Source organism: Marmota flaviventris, chromosome 9 (assembly GCF_047511675.1).
Source record: "Marmota flaviventris isolate mMarFla1 chromosome 9, mMarFla1.hap1, whole genome shotgun sequence".
Classification (NCBI taxonomy): domain Eukaryota; kingdom Metazoa; phylum Chordata; class Mammalia; order Rodentia; family Sciuridae; genus Marmota; species Marmota flaviventris.
Window position 1 is genome coordinate 98,541,563 of NC_092506.1, and position 20,358 is coordinate 98,561,920.

Here is a 20,358-nt window from a genome sequence, read left to right on the forward strand (position 1 = left end):
AAACAGGCCAAATGTCCACTTACACCATCTGACTCAACTGGTGGTTCCTTCTTCCCAGAAGCCTCCTTGGCTTTCAGAGTACACCCTCCAGGTTTTCCCTCAATACTCATCACCTCCCTAGACTGGGAACATTCAACTGCTGAACTTTTTACCTTTTCTACACCACTTCCTTGGAGACTTGGCTCATTAATCACACACCTTTACATAGCATTTCCTGATTCCATGCTTACCTAGCTCTAGTCAGGATCTCTCCCCTGAACTTCACACCTGGGTCTCCTTACTTTCTGGACATCTCCATCTGAATATCAGGTATTTCAAACTTAGTATTATCAAAAGTGATCCCTTCATCTTCGTCCTAAACCTGCTTCACCAGTGATTATCCCTCTTAGATAAGTGCAGCTCTATCTTTTCAGTGATGCTCAGGAAAAAAAACAAAAAACAAAAAAACCTTTCTCTCACAATCCTTATCTCTGCAGTAAGCAAATTCTATGGATTTTATCTAAAAAGCACCAGATAGCTGTTAGAATGCAAGCACTTCTCACCCATCCACAACTGCCTGCTGGCCCAAGCCTCCTGAACAGCCTCCTGAATGGTCCTGGGCTCTCTGACCTGACTTATGGCTCCTTACTACCCTCTCCTCCACATTCTGTTCTTAACACTGCAGTCAGAATGGCCTCTAGAAAATGGAAACAAGCTCACCTCACTCTTTGTTCTAAACTCTCAAGGGCTGTCCACTTAACTGGGAGTATCAGCCAGCACTTACAAAGGATGCACATGACTCACCTCCAGTTCCTCCATTGTTCTTTTTATAGTGGGGACTGAACTCAGGGGTGCTTTACCACTAATCTAGATCCCTAGTATTTTTTATTTTGAGACAGAGTCTCATTAAGTTGCTTAGGGCCTGGCTAAATTGCTAAGGCTGGGCTCAAACTCGGGATCCTCCTGCCTCAGCCTCCAGAATTGCTGGGATTACAGGTGTGCACCACCACATTTGGATACTCCACAGTTCTTAGTGCCCTCCCAACTCACTCAGCCTCAGCTTGGCCTTCTTGTGGACTTAATCCCCAGGACCACCAGAGTGTCTCGCACATAGCTAGTGCTCACTGATTAAGTACTAAATAATGAATGAATTCAAAAAAAATTTTAGGGGCTGGGGTTGTGGCTCAGCGGTAGAGTGCTCGCCTGGCACGTGCAGGACCCTGGGATCGATCCTCATCACCACATGAAAATAAATAAGTGAAAAAAAAAAAAAAAGAAAATAAATAAGTGAAATAAAGGGCTGGGGATGTGGCTCAAGTGGTAGCACGCTCGCCTGGCAAGCGTGCGGCCCAGGTTCAATCCTCAGCACCAAAAAAAAAAAAAGTGAAATAAAGGTATTGTGTCCAACTACAACTAAAAAATAAATATTTTTTAAAAAATTTTAGGCTCACAATTATGCCTGCTACATAGCAATGACTCAAGAGTTAGCTATTCAAAGGGTTGATAGGCTTTGTAGAGAACTCATACACACAAATTTTGTGCAAATTCATAGAAAGAGAGACCTACTTGCTAATACTTCTTTGTTGGCAGCACTCCCCTCTACTTCAGATGGTTCTGTAGCAACAGTGTCTTGACTGGGCTCCTTAACTCTCTCATCAGTGAGCAGGCTGACAGCCTGAGTGATGTCACCATTACTGGCCTAAGGGGAGAAAAACAAAAAACATTTCAAAAGTAAAGAATCAAAGTGTAAGGTAAGTAGAAAGATAGTTTTGGGGTTATACCTCCCTACTACCATGGTGACAATGAGTAAGTCTAGGTGTAACTCTAGGTATAAGGTAGACAAAGCAAATATGAGCCAGGTGTGGTGGTGCAAATCTGTAAGAGGCTGAGGCAGGAGGATCACAAGTTCAAGACCACCCTGGGCATTTTAGTGAGATCTGTCTCAAAAAGAATGAGGAATGTAGCTAAGTAGTAAAGTGTTTGTTTAGCATGTAGGATGCTCTGGGCTAAATCCTCAGTGACAACAAAAAAAGAAGAGAAAAAGTATGGTAGAGTACAATGAGTCTAATTTGCTTGAAGGTATAATCAACACCCAAGTTACAGGAGTTAAGTTTCTATGCTCTGATTCCCACAACATGCAAACAAAAGCAAAATCTTGCTGTATATTTGTCTTTGTTTCAAATCTTATTATTCCTGATTTCACAAAATAGTTCAAGTTCAATGTGTCAAATGAGAGCCGACAAGTAACAGAGATTCTGAAGAGTCAGCCTCTAAAATAATAAGCAGTTACCATATTTTATAATAGATATAATATTGGTTTTTGAGATAGAAGGATTGCAAGTTTAAGGCCAGCCTCAGCAACTTAGTGAGGCCCTAAGCAACTTAACAAAACCCTGTTGCAAAATAAAAAAATAAAAAGCATTGGGTATATGGCTCAGTGGTAATCCTAGGTTCAATGTCCAGTACACCCCCAGACATATATGTATATGCAAATTATTTATAGCACACACGTATACATATGGGTTTGGAATTTTCCATTAGAAAAAATTTCTGGGGGTTGTAGCTCAGTGGTAGAGTGCTTGCCTCACATGCATGAGGCCCCGGGTTCGATCCTTAGCACCACATAAATAAAAATAAAGATAATGTGTCCATCTATAAATAAAAACAATTAAAAAAAAAAAGAAAAAACTTCTAAGGGCTGGAATGTAGCTCAGTGGCAAAGCATCTACCTTGCATTCACAAAGCCCTGGGTTTGACCCCCAGTTCCAAAAAAAAAGAACCCCACCAAAAAAAAAAAAAAAAAGATTTAAAAAAAGAAAAGAAAAAATGTCTAAAATTTACCACAGTATAGTGAAAAAACACGTACTCATCACTTTGCTTCAACAATTATCAAGTCATGATCAATCTTGTTTTATCTATACTGCCTACCCCTTCCCAGGCATTCTGAAGCAAAGTCTAAGCATCTTATCATTTCACTGGTCAACATTTTAGATTGCATCTTTTTAAAAATACAGGCCACAAAGTCTAAGAGTAATGGTATTGTCAGGTGCTTTGGTGCAGGCCTATAATCAGTTTGTAATCCCAGCAACTCCAGAGGATGAGACAGGGGGATTGCAAGTACAAACCCAGCCTTGGCAAATTAGCAAGGCCCTAAGCAATTTAGCGAAACACTGTCTCAAAATAAAAAATACAAAGGGCTAGGGATTTGGCTCAGTGGTTAAGTGCCCTGGGTTTAATCCCCAGTACCAGAGGGGATGGAGGTGGGGGGTATTTCCTTGTCTCAAATATTATTTGGTTTGCCGGTTTCAATCAGGACCTATATAAGGTTTGTACAATGTAACTGGTTGATATGACTCTTAAATCTCTTTGACTTTGTAGGGTTTCTCCAAAAGTGTCCCCCATCTCTTTACAATTAACATACTGAAGAAACTGGGCCATTTACCTGTTCAATTTCTGTCCCTTATATGTATTTTTATTTTGGCATAAAGATAGCTTGAACTGACACAAGTATTATACAGACAACTATTTTAAAGGCTGTTGGCTAAAAGGGGTCTACAAACCAACCTTTAAAGCTTCATGAAGAAAGGAAGGATCTTGAATGCCTGTGATTTCTCTCAGTTGATTTAACAGCATTTGGCAGCTCTATATTTGAGATGGGGGAAAAAAAGACATGTCAAACAGAAAATAAAACTGGGCACATCTTGGATAGATAGGCCTGAGACATGCATTTTTTTACTCTGAAGAACTGACAAGATCCATCTAACAAGGAACTGACTGCCAAATCTATTAATTTTTTAAAAGCCTAATCAAGGCAAATGCCATGGGCACTTACAAAATATGAAGAAAAAAAAGTAAAACTACCAATAAATAAAACATTTAAAAATGTAGTAGTTTAGCCGAATGGATGCTTAGGTTTTGCTTTCTGTAAGTGTGCATAAATAGGTCATATAAGGAGTCCAGGGAATTTGCATGGATGTGAGGAGCAGCTATTTTAAGCTTGACTGCACATGCCACTTGTGTGTGTCATTTTTCACTGACAATGTTTCCAATCATATAACTTACAAATGATTAGTACCACCAACATCATATTTAAAACTTCAGAGCTGATTAAACAGAAGTATAGCTAAGGTTAGAGTTTTCTAAATGATGAAATATTTATTCCAAAAGAATGAACTATGGTTAACCTCAACAGCTTTTCTTTTAAAAAAGAAAAACATGACAAAGAAAAAAAATGACCTATGAAATGTGTTCTCTTCTGATATGCATCATGGAAAAACCTAACTAGGGGGCTGAGGTTGTGGCTTAGTGGTATGCCCGGCATGTGTGAGGCACTGGGTTCGATCCTCAGCACCATATAAAATTAAATAAATAAAATAAAGGTATGTGTCTATCTACAACCAAAATAAAAAATTAAAAAAAAACCTAACTGGTTAACTTTCAGCTATAAGATCCGTTTTTAACTCCTTTTTAGCCTTAAAGTCTTTCAAACTATTGATTTATGTTTCTCACAGTCAAAACTTAACACAAAATACTTATTTACAAGTATAGCTTGATTTAAATAACTTGAGACATAATGATCTTTTAGATGAATATTAAAAACAATCAAGTTCAAAATTAATTCAGTGAGAAGAAATCTAATTTATACCACGACTAAGGTAATACCAGAATAAAGTTCTGACTCAAAACTCTATGCTTCAACATTATATGTTTACTGCCAGCTGTAACAGAAACAGTATCCTGCCTTCTTCAACAGCTGAGGGCTCAACAATGCAACACTTAAGTATCACACAACTAGAAATAACTAACTGAAACATCCCTCCACAGTCCTTGAAAAAGCATCAACGGCCTTTCTGTTCTCGTCATAGGCCACAGTCAGAGGCTAGAAATGGAACCCTATCCTGCTATGGTCAGCAGTCTTTGAGGCCATGGGTCTTGTTAAAGCCAGTCATTGTACACAAGGGAGGGTGATTATCAGACTAAAAGGTGTTATTTAGCCTTGGCAGAAGTTGAAAACCACCATGTGATTTTCACAACAATAAGGTATTAAAACTTTTTTCCAAACTAATTCTAATTTCATTTGATTTTACTGTGTAAAAGTATGTGAATCTAGATATCCCAATCAAATGCAAATTTATAAAAGACCAAAATCAACATACCCTCAAAAGGGTTTGGGGACATAAGTAGCATATTAATACCAAAGTGACTAAGAAGGTAACAATGGAATAGATAATCACATTTTCATATGAAATTCTTGATTTACAGAAAATAATCCCAGTAAAAACTAATATATAAACTGGGCATGGTGGCATGTGCCTGTAATCCTAGCCACCTGGGGGGCTGAAGCAGGAGGATCACAATTTAGAGGCCAGTTTCAACAACTTAGTAAGACACAGTCTCAAAATAAAAAATAAAAAGGGCTGAGGATGTAGATCAGTGTAGAGTACCCCTGGGTTCAATACCCAGTATCAAAAAAAAAAAAAAAAAAAAAAAAAAATATATATATATATATAAAACATATGCTGCTTACTTCTAGACAGGTGCCATTCTAAACACTTTGCATGCATGTATTAAATTTAGAAACAAATTCCTTTATTCACTTACTTTTATGTGTTGCTGAGGACCAACCCAGTGCCTCACACATATTAGGCAAGCACTCTACTACTGATCTACAACTACAGCCACGTATTAACTCATGTAACCATTTAGCTCTTATATAACAAATCTGTGAGATGTGAATTATGACCATTTGACAGAGAACTGAGGCACACAGAGTAGGTCAAGTAACTTACACAGGATATTGCTAGCTAAGAATTAGGCTGTTTTTTGTTGTTGTTGTTGTTTGGTACTGGGGATTGAACTCAGGGATACCCGACCACTGAGCCACATCCCCAGCCCTATTTTGTATTTTATTTACAGACAGGGTCTCACTGAGTTGCTTAGTGTGCCTCGCTTTTTGCTGAGCCTGGCTTTGAACTCATGATCCTCCTGTCTCAGCCTCCCAAACTTCTGGGATTACAGGCATGTACCATAGTGCCTGGCTCAGGCTGGGATTTGAACCCAGGCTGCCTGACTCCATATCCGGCACTTACACCATATCATGCTGTGCTTCCAACAGCACCAATGGCTAGGAACCAATCCTTCAACAAGGGTCTTGGAGGACATTCAAGATCCAAATTACAGCAGGTCTTATAATGTTGCTCCTATTATCTCTAGTAACACCTCTTCCATTGGTGAACTATAGAAGACAACCTACAGTCAAGGGTTTACTTCACCTTAGTTCCTTCACACAGTCCTTTCAAAAACTCTGGCCCACACTATTCTTTCTCTTTTCTAAGCCCCCATATTGAGGAAACAATGCGCCTGTAAATGAATGGGGCTTTTAGTTCAATTGTTTTACATATGAAGTTCTTTTCTCTAGTAAAGCAATAATCATACAACATAACTGCCCAATTTGAATTTATCCTTAAGTTAGTGCTGATAATGACTGCAACTAGCATTTACTGAAACCCAGGTGCCTATGTATAATCCTTGTAACAATCCTAAAAGTCAGGCAATATGTAAATTAAGATTTATAAAACCTATTTATGAGCTGGGTGCAGTAGCACATGCCTATAATCCCAGCAACTGGAGAGACTGAGACAGAAGAATGGTAAATGAGGCCAGTCTTTAGAATTTAGTAAGATCCTGTCTCAAAATAAAAAATAAAAAGGGCTGGGGGTGGAGGTGTAGCTCAGTGGTAAGAGCATTCCTGGGTTCCACCCCCAGTACAGGGGGGGGGGGGGAAACTATCATCAGATGTTTTGAGTTAAAATATAAATCAAAGATGGCCATTAACCAAGTGCAGGCCCATCTGTAATCCAAGTGGCTTGAGAGGCTGAGTCAGGAGGATCTCGAGTTTAGAGTCAGCCTTAGCAATGATGAGGCACCAAGCAACTCAGTGAGACCCTGTGTCTAAATAAAATACAAAATAGGGCTGGGGGTATGGCTCAGTGGTTGACTGCCCCTGAGTGCAATCCTTGCAAAAACACCACACTTCGGGGGAAAAAAAAAAAAGACAGATATTAAGAGAGTGAATTTTAAAAAAGTGTGAATCATAGATTTCACAAGGCTTATTCTATGCTATTGATACACATACCCAACTGCTTGATTGCACTGACTTGATTCCATCCTGTAAATATTTAACTAAACTTAAATTCTCAGCAAGTACCTACCTTCAAAATCCTAATAAGACTATTAAATGCTGACTTTATAGTAACAGACAAACTAAATTCATCAGGATTCTACTGTACTAAAAGTTCTATTTTTTCTGGAACTTTAAAGAAAGCAGATATAAATGTTACCTTCCCTCTAACTACACTGCTATATATAAAGTACACACCCAACAGGAGACAAGACAAAGCCTGTGCTCCTGTCACAATGAAGCCAAAGGTTAGCAAGAACCAACAGGTTTGCATTTCCTTGACTAAGTTCACACTGTTTTCACAAACAAGTACTCTTTTTTTCCTGCCCAGAGGCAGGAAAAATAGGAGAGTGCACACACACACCCTTCTCAACTTTCAGACCTCAACTACTCAATGGCTTTAGGGCAATTCAGTCTACAGTTCATAACCGAGAGATTTTCTTAAAAGCAATAAACCACTTCGCAATAAGCAACAAACAGGATTTTATTAATAGAAAAAAAATTAAGCTATTAAGTTTCTGTCACAAACAATTGGTCTAATCCTACTGCAACTAAGTTAAAACTCTGATCAAATAAAGAAACACTACTAATTACTAATATAGAGTCATTTTCTAAATTATTTCAAACAGGGATGCTACTTCATCATTCTGATAAACACATTTTCTGATTTTAATTGTGTAGTCTTACAAAGACTTCTAAATTTTATGTATGTTCCTTTACACAAAAGAACAACGAAGGTGTATCTAATAAAATTCCCTCCAAAGTTAACCAACTGGTTTTCTAATTTTAAAATAAAACTTCAGTACCCAATGCAAGAAAAAAAAAAAAAAAAAACCCTAAATAGGAGTCAAAGAAAAAAAATAAAATAAAGCAAAAATAAAATAGTATTGTCTTAACAACAGTTTCTTAACAATGCACTCTAGGAATGCTGTTAACCTTTTTGACTTTGACAAAAAATGCCACAAAGCCCTGGCATTTTTTTCAGTTTTTCTCCCAGCAACAACCCTATGTTGTGCAACTTATTCACTGGGAAGAACCTAATGTAGTCATAACAACATGACTTGTAAAAATGACAAATAGCAGCTTTTTGTGGATGATAAAATTCCCTGACCTGGACTATTTAATAATTTACTTGACTGATAAAAATACCAGTTTCAGTTCATCAACTGGCTTAAAAATTTCAAAGGCATTTAAATAATTTTAGCATTTAGCTGCTCTTATATGATGTAGGTTGGTTTAAACTAAAACCTTTAAAAATGAGAATAATAAATCATTATTTACTTGTAAAAAATTTTTACCTTTTTCACATCCACTGATTAAGAAATTCCAAAAGTACAAAAGGATATAAAGTGAAAAAGAAAGTATCTCCTCCCTCGAGTTCCATTTCTAAAGGGATAAACACTACTCATGGTTTCTATCTTTCCAGAAACCGTCTATACCCATGAGTATATTTTTTATACTATACATAATGTTCTGCACTGCTTCTTTCTTGCTTTAGAATTCATTAAGACAATATTTTCTCATTTCCTTGAATACATGACCCAACCAAATATAGAAAATGAGTCTGGGAAGTCATTACAGTGGAATGAATCTCCAAAAATTAAGGAAAATACCATTATCACAAAATTTTGCTAGAGATGAAAGTAGGAAAATATCAGAGGAAAGTAAGAAATCAAATTTTCATGATTATAGTTTTAGAAATCTAACAATTAAATTTTAAGTTACTATTAGGTTGGTCTCTGCGGAATTTGTTTTTTATAAATAGCAGCAATCAGGGAGGTGATGTGACACTGGATTATGAAAGGTACTAAATGTCAGGATGAGTTTAGATTTAATGTGATGAACAATGGATAATCATAAGAAGAGATATGGGGGGGGGGGCAGTGTTTAAGCAGATTAATCTAGCATACGTGAACAACTAGTTCAAAGTAAGGATGAGATCAGGGAAAGAAAGCTTAACTACTGTAAGCCAAAGGGATAATACCCAAATCATTTGTGATGAGAGGCAGGATGCTAATAGGAAAAAGAGAAAGGTAGACTACACTTTGAATAACTCAAAGAATGAAGAAATAAAGCTTAGGCAAATATTTGTAAGTGGATGCCTATGAGAATGCTATTGCCAATAACCTAAAAGGAAACAAACAGAGAAAACAGCATGATCATTTTTTCTTTTTTGGTACTGGGGATTGAACTCAGGGGCACTCCACCACTGAGCCACATCCCCACCTATTCTGTATTTTATTTAGAGACAGGGTCTCACTGAGTTGTTAGTGCATCACCTGGTCATTGCTAAGGCACTGTCTCAGCCTCTTGAGCCACTTGGATTACAGGCATGCCGGCAGCATGATCATTTTGATTGCTAGAGAAAAGCACTGGACAGCATCCAACACCGTTCATGACAAAAGATCCAGAAAACTAGGGATTGAAGGGAATTTCCTAACATAATAAAGGGTCTTAAACAAACTAAACAAACAAACAAAAACCCCAAACACAGGTGCTTAGCACAATGGCACACACCTGAAATCCCAGCAATTCAGGAGGTAGAGGCAGGAGGATCCCAAGTTTGAGGCCAGCCTCAGCATCTCAGAAAGGCCCTAAGTAACTTAGCAAAATCTTATGTCAAAATAAAGGGTCAGTGGTAGAAACTCTCCAGGTTCAAGCATCAGTATCAAAACAAACAACAAAAACCCACAGGTAACATCGTATTCATTAGTGAAAGACAAAGTTTTACCCTTGAAATCAGGGACAAGACAAAGATGCCCACTTTTACCATTACTATACCACATTTTACTGAAAGTTCTAGACAGAGCAATGGGCAAGAAAAAAAATAATAATTAAGGTTACTAGAAGTAAGAATTAATAAATTAAGCAAAATTGCAGGATATAAAATGACATGCAAAAATTAAATGTTCTTCCTCTATACAGCAGCAATGTACAACCCAAAAGGAAATCAAGAAAATGATTTCATTTATAATAATATCATAAAATATCTAGGAATAAATTTAACCACAGAGGTGAAAGATTTGTGCAAACTACGAAACATTGCTCAAGGAAGTTATATAAGACTTAAATAATTTAAAAAGATACCCATCTTCATTAACTGGAAGACTGTACTAGTGTTCTTCAAAGTAAAAGAACCAATAGGGGATACGTGTGTATGCAGAGAGAGAGTTAAGGAATTGGTTCACATGACTATTCATTCAAGCTGAAGAATTGGGAGACCAGTGGTATTGTTCTAGCCCAAGTCTGAGGCTCAGAATCAGGAGAACTGAAAATGTAAATTTCAGTGGAAATCTAAAGGCCTGAGAAACAGGAAAGCTAAGAGATGTAAGTTCCAGGTTGAGTGTGAAGCTTGAAGAACAAGGAGAATTGATTGTGGAAGTTGAAGTACAAGGACAAAAGACTAAAGTCTCTGCTCCAGCAGTCAGGCAGGGAAAATGTCGTCATCGTCATCGTCATCATCATCATCATCATCATCATCATCCTACCAGGGACTGAAACCACGGGTGCTAACCACTGAGTCACATCCCCAGTCCCTTTTATTTATTTTGAGATAGGGTCTCGCTAAGTTGCTTCAGGCCTAAATTTCAGAAGCTGGGTTTGAACTTATGATCCTCCTGCCTCAACCTCCCTCAGCCTCCCAAGTCGCTGGGACTACAGGTGTGTGCCACCTCCTAGCCTCAAAGTTTCCTCTTAATCAGAATTTCTGTGCTACTTAGGTCTTCAATCAATCGGATAGGGCCCACCCACATTAGAGAAAGCAATTTGCTTTATCCAGTCTACTGATTCAATCTCATTCTCATCCCAAAATACCCTCACATATACACCTAAAATAATACCTGGACAAATGTCTGGGCACCCCAAAGCCCAATAAAATTAGCACATAATATTAACCATCAGAACAACTTATTACCAAAATAGCAACACCACCAAAATGATCTACAAATTCAATGCAATTCTATCAAAATTCCAATGGCCTCTTGGAGAAATGGAAAAGGTGATCCTCAGATTCACACAGAATTCCAACAGACCCTGAAAGGCCAATACAATATTGAAAAAAAAAAAAAAAAGTCAGAGGACTCACACTTCCTAGTTTTTTGAAATTTTTCTAAAAAGCTACACTGATCATAATACTCTAGTTTGGCATAAGAACGGACATACAGAAAAATGAAATGAAAGTTGAGAGTCCAGAAAGTTCATTCATCTATGGTCAACTGATTTTCAACAAGGGTATCAATATCATTTAATGGGAAAAACAGTCTCATCAACAAATGGTTCTGGGCAACGGAATATCTATCTACAAGCAAAAGAATGACACTGAACCCATGTCACATACAATAAACAGAAATTAACTCAAAATGGATCAATGACCTAAATTTAAGAGTTAAAAGTATAAAACTTTTGAAAGAAAACATAGAGGCAAATCTTCATAACCTTGGATTTGATAATGGATTCTTAATATGACACCAAAAGCATGAGCAACAAAAGGGGAAAACATACTGAATCTGGGTATGGTATTGTAGTTCAGTGGGAGAGTACTTGCCCAGCACATGAGGCCCTGGTCCAATACCCAGTATTATACACACACAAAAATAGCAAATCAGATTTCATCAAAATTAAACACTTTTGTGCACTAGAGGACATTATTAAGAAAGCAAAATGAGCCGGGTTCCATAGCACATAGACTCAGCAGCACATGCCTGTAATCTCAAGAGGATCAGGAGACTGAGGCAGGAAGATCACAAGTTCAAAGCCAGCCTCAGTAATTTAACAATGCCCTAATCAAGTTGTTGAGATACTGTCTCAAAATAAAAAATAAAAAGGGCTTGGGAAGCTGGATGTGGTGGCTCACGCTTGTAATCCCAGTGGCTTGGGAGGCTGAGGAAGGAGGATCAGGAGTTCAAAGCCTCACCAACAGCGAGGCACTAAGTAACTCAGTGAGACCCTGCCTCTAAATAAAATACAAAAAAAGGGCTTGGGAAGTGATTAAGCACCCCTCAGTTCAATCCCTAGTACCAATAAATCAATAAACAAATAAATAAATAGGGCGTAATGCAGCTCAGGGTGCAGTACTACTAGGTTCAAGACCCAGTGTGTGGGAATGGGTGGGGGTGTTGGGAGGGGAGGGGGAAAAATGGAATGAGCAAAAATTTGAAAAGACATTTTAAGAAGATAAACAGATGGACAATAAATTTGTGAAAAGATGTTAACAACATAAGTCATGTGAGAAATACAAATCAAAACCACAATGATTGGGAGGGCTGGGGTTGTGGCTCAGGGTAGAGCGCTCGCCTAGTTCATGTGAGGCCCTGGGTTTGATCCTCAGCACCATAAATAAATAAATAAATAAAGGTATTGTGTCAACTACAACTAAAAAAATATTTATTAATAAAAAAAACCAATGATTTACCATTTCACACTTATAAGGATGGCTATTATCAAACAAAAAAGAACAAAAACAGAAAACAGCAAAGTGTTTTTTGGTTTTTGTTTGTTTTTGGTACTAGGGATTGAATCCAGGGGTGCTTTACCTCTGAGCTATATCTCAGTCCAATTTTATTTTGACACAGAATCTCACTAAATTGCTTAGGAACTTCCTAAGTTAGCGAGTCTGGCCTTAAACTTGTAATCCCTCAATCTCAGCCTCCTGAGTGACTGAGATTACATGTGTGTACCTATGTGCCCAGTTAATAAAGTTTGGTGAAGATATAGAGAAACTACAATCCTGTGCATTACTGGTGGGAATGTAAAATGGAACAGCTGCTATGGAAAACAGCTTGGCAGTTTCCCAAAAAGTTAAACATAGAATGACCATATGTCTCAGGAATTCCACTTCTAGATATGTATCCCAAAGAACTGAAAAAAGGTATTTAAATACTCATATACAAATATTCATAGCACTTGCTGGGTGTAGTGGCATGTACCTGTAATCCCACCACTCAGGAAGCTGAGGCAGAAGGATTACAAATTCAAAGCCAGCATCAACAATTTAGGGAGGCCATAAATGACTTAGTAAGACCTGCAATTTACATATGTGTATATGTATGTGTATACATGTATACCTATATATATTTATATATACATGCACATACACGTTTGTGTGCATGTGAGTGCATGTATGTATGTGAACCTGAGGCACTTTACCCATTGCGCTACATCCCCAGGAGACAAGTTTGAGGTCAGCCTCAGCAACTTAGTGAGACCCTGTTTCAAAATTAAAAAATAAAAGGGCTGAGGATGCTCAGTAGTAAAGCATCCCTGAGTTCAATCTCCACCACCACACACACAAAAAAAAATTGTAAAAAATATACACACAGGGCTGGGGCACAGCAGCAGAGCACTTGTCTAGCATGCGTGAGGCACTGGGTTTGATCCTCTGCACCACATAAAAAATAAACAAATAAAATAAAGGCATTCTGTCCACCTACAACTACAAAAAAAAAAAAAATTAAATACACACAGAGGAAGTTTTTAGGAGAAAGAAAATAACAGATAAGAATAAAACCAAACTCCAAAATAAATACCAATTAAAAAGTGCTAAGGGCTGGGGTTGTGGGTCAGCAGTAGAGCACTCGCCTAGCATTTTGGGTTTGATCCTCAGCATCACATAAAAATAAATAAATAAAATAAAGGAATTGTGTCTAACTACAACTAAAAAATAAATATTTTTTTTAAAAGTGGTAATAAGGGATCATAAAAACAAAATAATAATTAAAACACCACCACAAGGCTGGGGATGTGGCTCAAGCGGTAGCACGCTCATCTGGCATGTGTGCGGCCCAGGTTCGATCCTCAGCACCTCATACAAACAAAGATGTTGTGTCCGCTGAAAACTAAAAAATAAATATTAAAATTAAAAAAAAAAACCCACCACACACAGATAAATAATTAAAGCATGAGAATGAGACTGGATATTCAACCAAGGGAAAATGGCATGAATTACTACTGCTACTGAAAGGCCACAGATGCACTGATTTGATCAGAAAGTGGTTAATCACTGGTTACTTTACTTTTATTTTTTTGGTACTAGGGATTGAACTCAGGGGTGCTCTACCACTGAGCTATACCCCCAGGCCTTTATTATTATTTTTCCACCAATTTTGAGGCAGTCTTCCTAAATTGCCCAGGCTGGCTTTGAACTTATAATCCTTCTGCCTCAGATTCCCAAGTAATAATTGGGTTTACAGGCATGCACCTGGATACCATTTTAATGACAGGTTACTTCTCTGAGATCTGTTTCATTCAAGAATAACAAATTCTTACTAAAGCCTACTTTGGCAAGACTCACCATTAGCCTAGCTGGATGCTGATTATGTAAAACCACTGATTTCCCTACTACTCAATCATATGCTACTGGATCAGCCTCTCTGCAGGCCTCTAGGCAATCAGCCTTTTCCTTGTTGAACTCCAGACTGATCCCCAAAGCCATTTGCAAGTGTTGTTGCCACCTCAATCTCTATGGTACTATAGGAACTAAACTAACCTGGCTTTGTCTCCCATCAGCTAAGACTTAATCCTGCGCAGGTCTGTCTCTCTCTCTCTCTCTCTCTCTCTCTCTCTCTCTCTCTCTCTGGCAGTACTGGGAATTGAACCCAGGGTGCAAGCAGTCTAGTACTCAGCTATGCCCCTAATCCTTGGGTCTCTATTTTCCAAATCCTTGGGTCTCTATTTTCCAAGTTTTCTACATAAAGTCTGAATTATATTGTCACTGGAAAAATGTTTTAAAAAAGAAACAGGTAAATTTTTCTTCTTGTGTTTTAGAATAGAATTATCATATTCATTGTCTCACTTTCAGGTTTTGAACATGTTATCAAGAATAATGGATTTTACAATGGATGTGTAACTGATGTGATTCTGCAATCTGTGTATGGGGTGAAGGTGGGAGTTCATAACCCACTTGAATCAAAGTGTGGAATATGATATGTCAAGAAATTTGTAATGTTTTGAACAACCCACAATAAAAAATTAAAAAAATAAAAAATAAAAAAAAAAGAATAATGGATTTTATGTGTTTGTGGTCTGAGAGATGAATTATTGAAATAAATACTACAAATGCATCAATTATCCTCCTGTACTGACATATAAATTTCTTTCATTGGTTGTACCCAAGGGGGGGGGGAAAGGAAAAGAAATGAAAGACACAGTTTGGAAACTGAGTTCCAAAGGTAAACCCCCCCCCCCCCAAAAAAAAAGAAGTGAACAAAACAACAGGTGGAGAGGGCAACAGAGAATTTTGTTGTTTCAGGATTGAGGACATGTGTGCACAACAAAATGGGAATTAAACCCATCCATAGCTTTTTCAAAATTTAATGCGCAAATGAATCATGCAGGAATCTTGTCAAAAGACAGAATCTAATCAATAGATCCAGAGTGAAGGTCCAAGCTATGGTGTTCCAATCTCAGCGTGTGCTTATTTCCCTGGCCATTAATATTCTCACCCTGGTGGTCTCAAACTATCAATACGAGGTCACTAAACACAGAAGAGACATACACAATCTGCTGGAAAAGCAGTACAAGCTGGCTCTAGCACATCCAACATTCAGCATTTCTGTCCTAAGTAATGCAGATGCCTCTGGTCCATTTAAGTAGCAAAGGAGTAGACAGTAAAGTTTCTGGGTGGTAGGCTAGAATAAAGGAGAATAATAAAGGATAAATTACATAAAAGAATAAACAGAGACATCTACATGAGGATTTCTCAAGCTCCGCACAATTTACATTTTGGGCCTGTTGTGGGGGCTATCCTATACATTCTAGGATGTTTAGCAGCATTCCTGACTTTTACCCACTAGATGCCAATAGCCTCTTCCCATAGCAATTACAATCAAAATCACCTCCAAACATTGTCAAACATCTCCTGGAGTGCAAAAATCTCACTCTACTACACATTACTAATCTAGGTTTATTTCTAAGAAATGATGGAATAAGAAGGGAAATATAATTCTTCCACTAAAATTAGAGATAATCAATGAGATGCTGGGGGCAAGGCATTTGGACAAAACATGAAACTACTTAGACATCAGGGAGCTCAGTCAAACATAGGAAAGAAAATTATGTTTAGAAAGAGTGCAAGGGAAAAGCCAAGCCTGGTGGCGCATGCCTGTAATCCCAGCCACTCAGGAGGGGAGAATCACAAGTTCAAGGCCAACCAAACAACTAGAAGTGAGGACCTCAGCAATTCAGAGAAACCCTGTCTCACAATAAAAAAACAAAAAGGGCTGGGGATGTGGCTCAGTGGTTGAGTGCCCCTGGGTTCAATCCCCAGTGCCAAAAGAAAAAAAAAGAAAAAGAAAAGAAAGAGTGCAAGTGAAAGATTAGGAGTTTAAAACATTAGGAGGAAATCCACAGAGAAGACATTAAGAGATTAATGGGAAGGTTCTGGCCTAGGACAATGGCTCCATCAACTAAGAGATAGAACCAGAGATATCTCGGGCTCTTGGACTCAATTGCCTGGGTTCGATCTGGCTGTACAATTTCTGAGCTGGGTGACCTTAGATATTTTAAAAAGTATAAGCCTTCTCATAGAATTTCCATAAATATTAGTTACAGTGGCAGACGTCTGTAATCCTAGCAGCTCAGGAGGCTGAGGCAGGAGGATCGTTAGTTCAAAGCCAGCCTCAGCGAAATCGAGGTACTAAGCAACTCAATGTGACCCTGTCTCAAAATAAAAAACAAAATAGGGGGCTGGAGATGTGGCTCAATGGTTGAGTGCCCCTCAGTTCAGTCCCCAGCACCACCAAAAAAATAAAAGAATTTCTATAAATATTGAGACAAAAATTTATTAAGTTCTAAGCACAGGGTCTAGCACACAATAAATGCTCAATTACTGGTATTAACTATTACAGGTATCAGCATCATAATTTTTCTTGGAAGGCACTTGCTTCCACTTTGCTATTGGTTTAAATTTCTTTAATGAAACAAAACACATAGAAAGACCTTGCCTGGATGGGCTGGGGCTGTAGCTCCGTGGTAGAGCACTTGCCTAGCATATGTGAGGCACTGGGTTCAATTCTCAGCACCGCACATAAATACATAAATAAATAAATGTCCATTGACATATTTTTAAAAAAAAGAAAGAAAGAGTGCCTGGTAAGAGCCTATCTGTCAACATGTCTTATAAATACTGTTGTTACTGAGTGAACAATAACTGTAGCTGAGTATGAGAGTTGTGAAGCCAACCAATCATTGACCTACTGATGTTCCAAAAGTCACAATTAATGAGACAATGCAAAAGGAAATGAAAACTTAATAAATGAAGAAAAAGCATAAAAGGGTATTACATTCACTAAAATTAACACATTTTAAAAGGGCTTGAGCTATCCTAAAGAATGTGTAATGTCAGCCTGCTAGACACCCTACAACTCAAAAGGCTGAGGCAGGAAGATAGATTCAAGTTCAAGGCAAGCCTTGGCAACTCAGCAATACCCTATCTCAAAATAAAAAATAAAAAGGACTGATGATGTAGCCCAGTGGTGGAGTCCCCTGGGTTCAATCCCCAGTACCATCCCTGCCCCCCACAAAAAGTGTGATGTCAACCCTTAGTACTGCTGCCAAGGATGAGAGGTTTATAAGAACCAAACTGGGGGTAGGGGTGACTCAGTTATAGAGCGCTTGCCTAGCACATGTGAGACGCTGGGTTCAATCCTCAGGACCACATAAAAATAAATAAGATAAAGGTACTGTGTCCATCTACAACTAAAAAAATTAAAAATAAATAAATAAAAAGGAACCAAACTGATTTCAAGTTGTTTACACTACAATTTGTTTACACTGTAACAAGTAAACTTTCCTGCTGGTTTTTATGTACATCAACAACTAATTAATATATAGGAATCTGTCAATAAGTAACCTTTTAGAAATAATCAGTCTATAATCTGGGGATTTAGTAATATCACAAAGTGGCCACTCTGAGATTTCAGTACACACTGAGAGTGTATTTCAAGAGAATTACATTTTTCTCTCACTAAAATTCTTGGGGGGCTATAAAGGGTTTTGTCTTCTTAACTGACCAATAAGGGAAGGGAAGGATTGTAGGTTTTAAATAGCCTTTCAGTGTCAGGGGAGGATAGCTCTTCTCAACTATAACAATTAAATATCTTTTAACAGAAAGGTAGAATGCCTCAGAATTCAAAATAAAAGAATCTATTCTAGGGAAGAAATTATTAAAATCTTCCAAGATGTAAAAAGGTAAAAGTTCCTTCAATCTAAACTGGTAACTTCAAGAATTCACATTAGGAAAAAAAAGCGGGGGCGGGGGGGAGGCAAAAATTATCAAGCATTCCAAGCTTATCATCTGTCAGTATTGGGCGAATCACTGGGAAGAACAGTAAATGTCATCACTCTGCAGGCCGCCAAAGATCAGGACGCTGCAGCCAGTAGCCACTACAGTGCCAAGCCTTCCCAAAATAACTATGACTTATATACAAATGCTCATCAAACACCCCACATACAAACTCTCAAATGGTGAGTGCTGAAACAGGGGTCACTTCTCAAACTATGGCAAAGATAAATGAAGATGCCACTGATTAACAGGCACATGACATGGTCTTACATGACAGTCCCAACAAATTTAAATATGACTTGCTCTCCCTTAAAATAGTCTATTATCTAAATCAATATAACTGTCTAGAAACCAACATTTTCCCACCTGTTTTTAAGTCACTGTCCTAAAAAACAAATAGAACTGATCTCTGAAACCAAACAAGAGAAAAATCCTGGTTGAAATTCCAAAGGCACTGAGCATCTAACAATAATATTTCCATTAGAAATCAGCACATAAAACACCATTCACATACTTTCACTTTGGAGCCCAGGACCTGGAGATATCTTTTTCTACGTAAGTTTTAAAAAGTGTGTGCATGTTATATACTCCAGGTTTTCTGAGTGCATCAGAAGAATAAAAAGGCACAAAAGGTTTCTCCTTCAGCACTTTATGACACCTCTGTATTACATTTTACAAAACTTCTCACTTCTCACTTCCAAACTTGTATTTGAATATTTGGCACAGATTTCCCATTCTGTCTTGAACCAAAAGTAGTACTGAGGGGTGAGGAGGTGGTTAAGTTATAACATTCCAAAGTAACATTAGAAGATATTCTTAAATTCCCCACTTCCCAAGTTTCCTCATAGCCTTTTGATTTGCTCTCAAACCACTGTTCTTTTACTCTCACCATCTTATCCCAGAAATCCTTGTTCTGATTTCAAACTTAGATATGAAGTAGGTAGAGCAAAATCAGTATAACTTCTGTTCCATCACCCTATTCCTCCACCCTCCTTCAAAATCTAGAAATGAATGCAATAATTAGGGAGGCTGCTCTGTTTCAAAAAAAGAAAAGGAGAGGGAATTAAGAAAGAAAAGCGAGCTGGAAAGGAGGAAGGTAATGTATTAGGATCCCTAGTTTTCTACACTTCTTTGAACCTCAGCTTTAAGCGAGATAACTTCGGTCTTCTTTACACTCTTTAAAACAACACTGCCATAAAACTGACTTGAGTAAAAACAAAAACAACCCATGCCGCCCCTTTCAGAAGTTTCTCACTCCTGATCGGGGCCCAGGAGCACTCTCCTTAGTGACCCTGATGCATACAACCCCACGTGCAGTCCTTTATATTAGGTTTTCCAAAATAACCTAATTACCTTCACCATCATCAGCCTGCTCACAGACCCAAAAATGAAGTCCTCAACCCGAGTCTCGCAAGTACCGCAACCTAGCCCAAAGGCCAGTCCCGACGCAGCCTGCGGACCCCTGCCCGCCCGCGTGGCGCACCCCGCGGCCCCCAGCCCCGCACCCTGCAGGCCTCGCCTGCCCCGTCGGGCCTCCAGCGCGCCAGCGCCCGGCGTCGCTGGCGTCCCGTCCCACGCTCCCCTCCCGGGCCACGGGGCGGCCCCCAGGCTCCCAGTCGCGTCGCTGGCCCACCGAGCCGTGGCCGTCCGCCGCTCCGGCCGCATCGTCCTGTTGCAGCTCCGCAGTCATGGTTGAGGCACCCCTCCGCGGGTCACCGGGATCCCACCGCCACCGCTGCCAGTCCAGGAGCACAGAAGGCCCCGCCCCCGCGCCCGCCCGCGCCCGGAGCCCTGCGGGGTCCAGGTCCCGCCCCCGCCCGCAGCGCGCGCCGGAGGCCCAACCCACACGCCCCGCCCCCGGCCTGCGCGCGCACCCAAGGCGCGCGGCCGAGGCCGGAGTCTCGGCGTGTTCTCACGCACG

At 39.0% G+C, this 20,358-nt stretch overlaps 1 protein-coding gene across 6 annotated transcripts in view; it reads right to left on the reverse strand.

Moving 5' to 3' along the window:
- Usp28 (ubiquitin specific peptidase 28) overlaps positions 1-20,194 on the reverse strand; it is a 64,686-nt gene extending 44,492 nt beyond the window's left edge. For all 6 annotated transcript variants that reach the window (XM_071616715.1, XM_027930610.2, XM_071616714.1 and 3 more), the window contains exons 1-3: positions 20,071-20,194; positions 3,544-3,621; positions 1,546-1,678 (exon numbers count right to left, since the gene is read on the reverse strand). In XM_071616715.1, the coding sequence (XP_071472816.1) occupies positions 1,546-1,678; positions 3,544-3,621; positions 20,071-20,127 (268 nt within the window). In that variant the 5' untranslated portion in view covers positions 20,128-20,194. The remainder of the gene's footprint in view (positions 1-1,545; positions 1,679-3,543; positions 3,622-20,070) is intronic.
- Between the last annotated feature and the right edge of the window lie 164 nt (positions 20,195-20,358).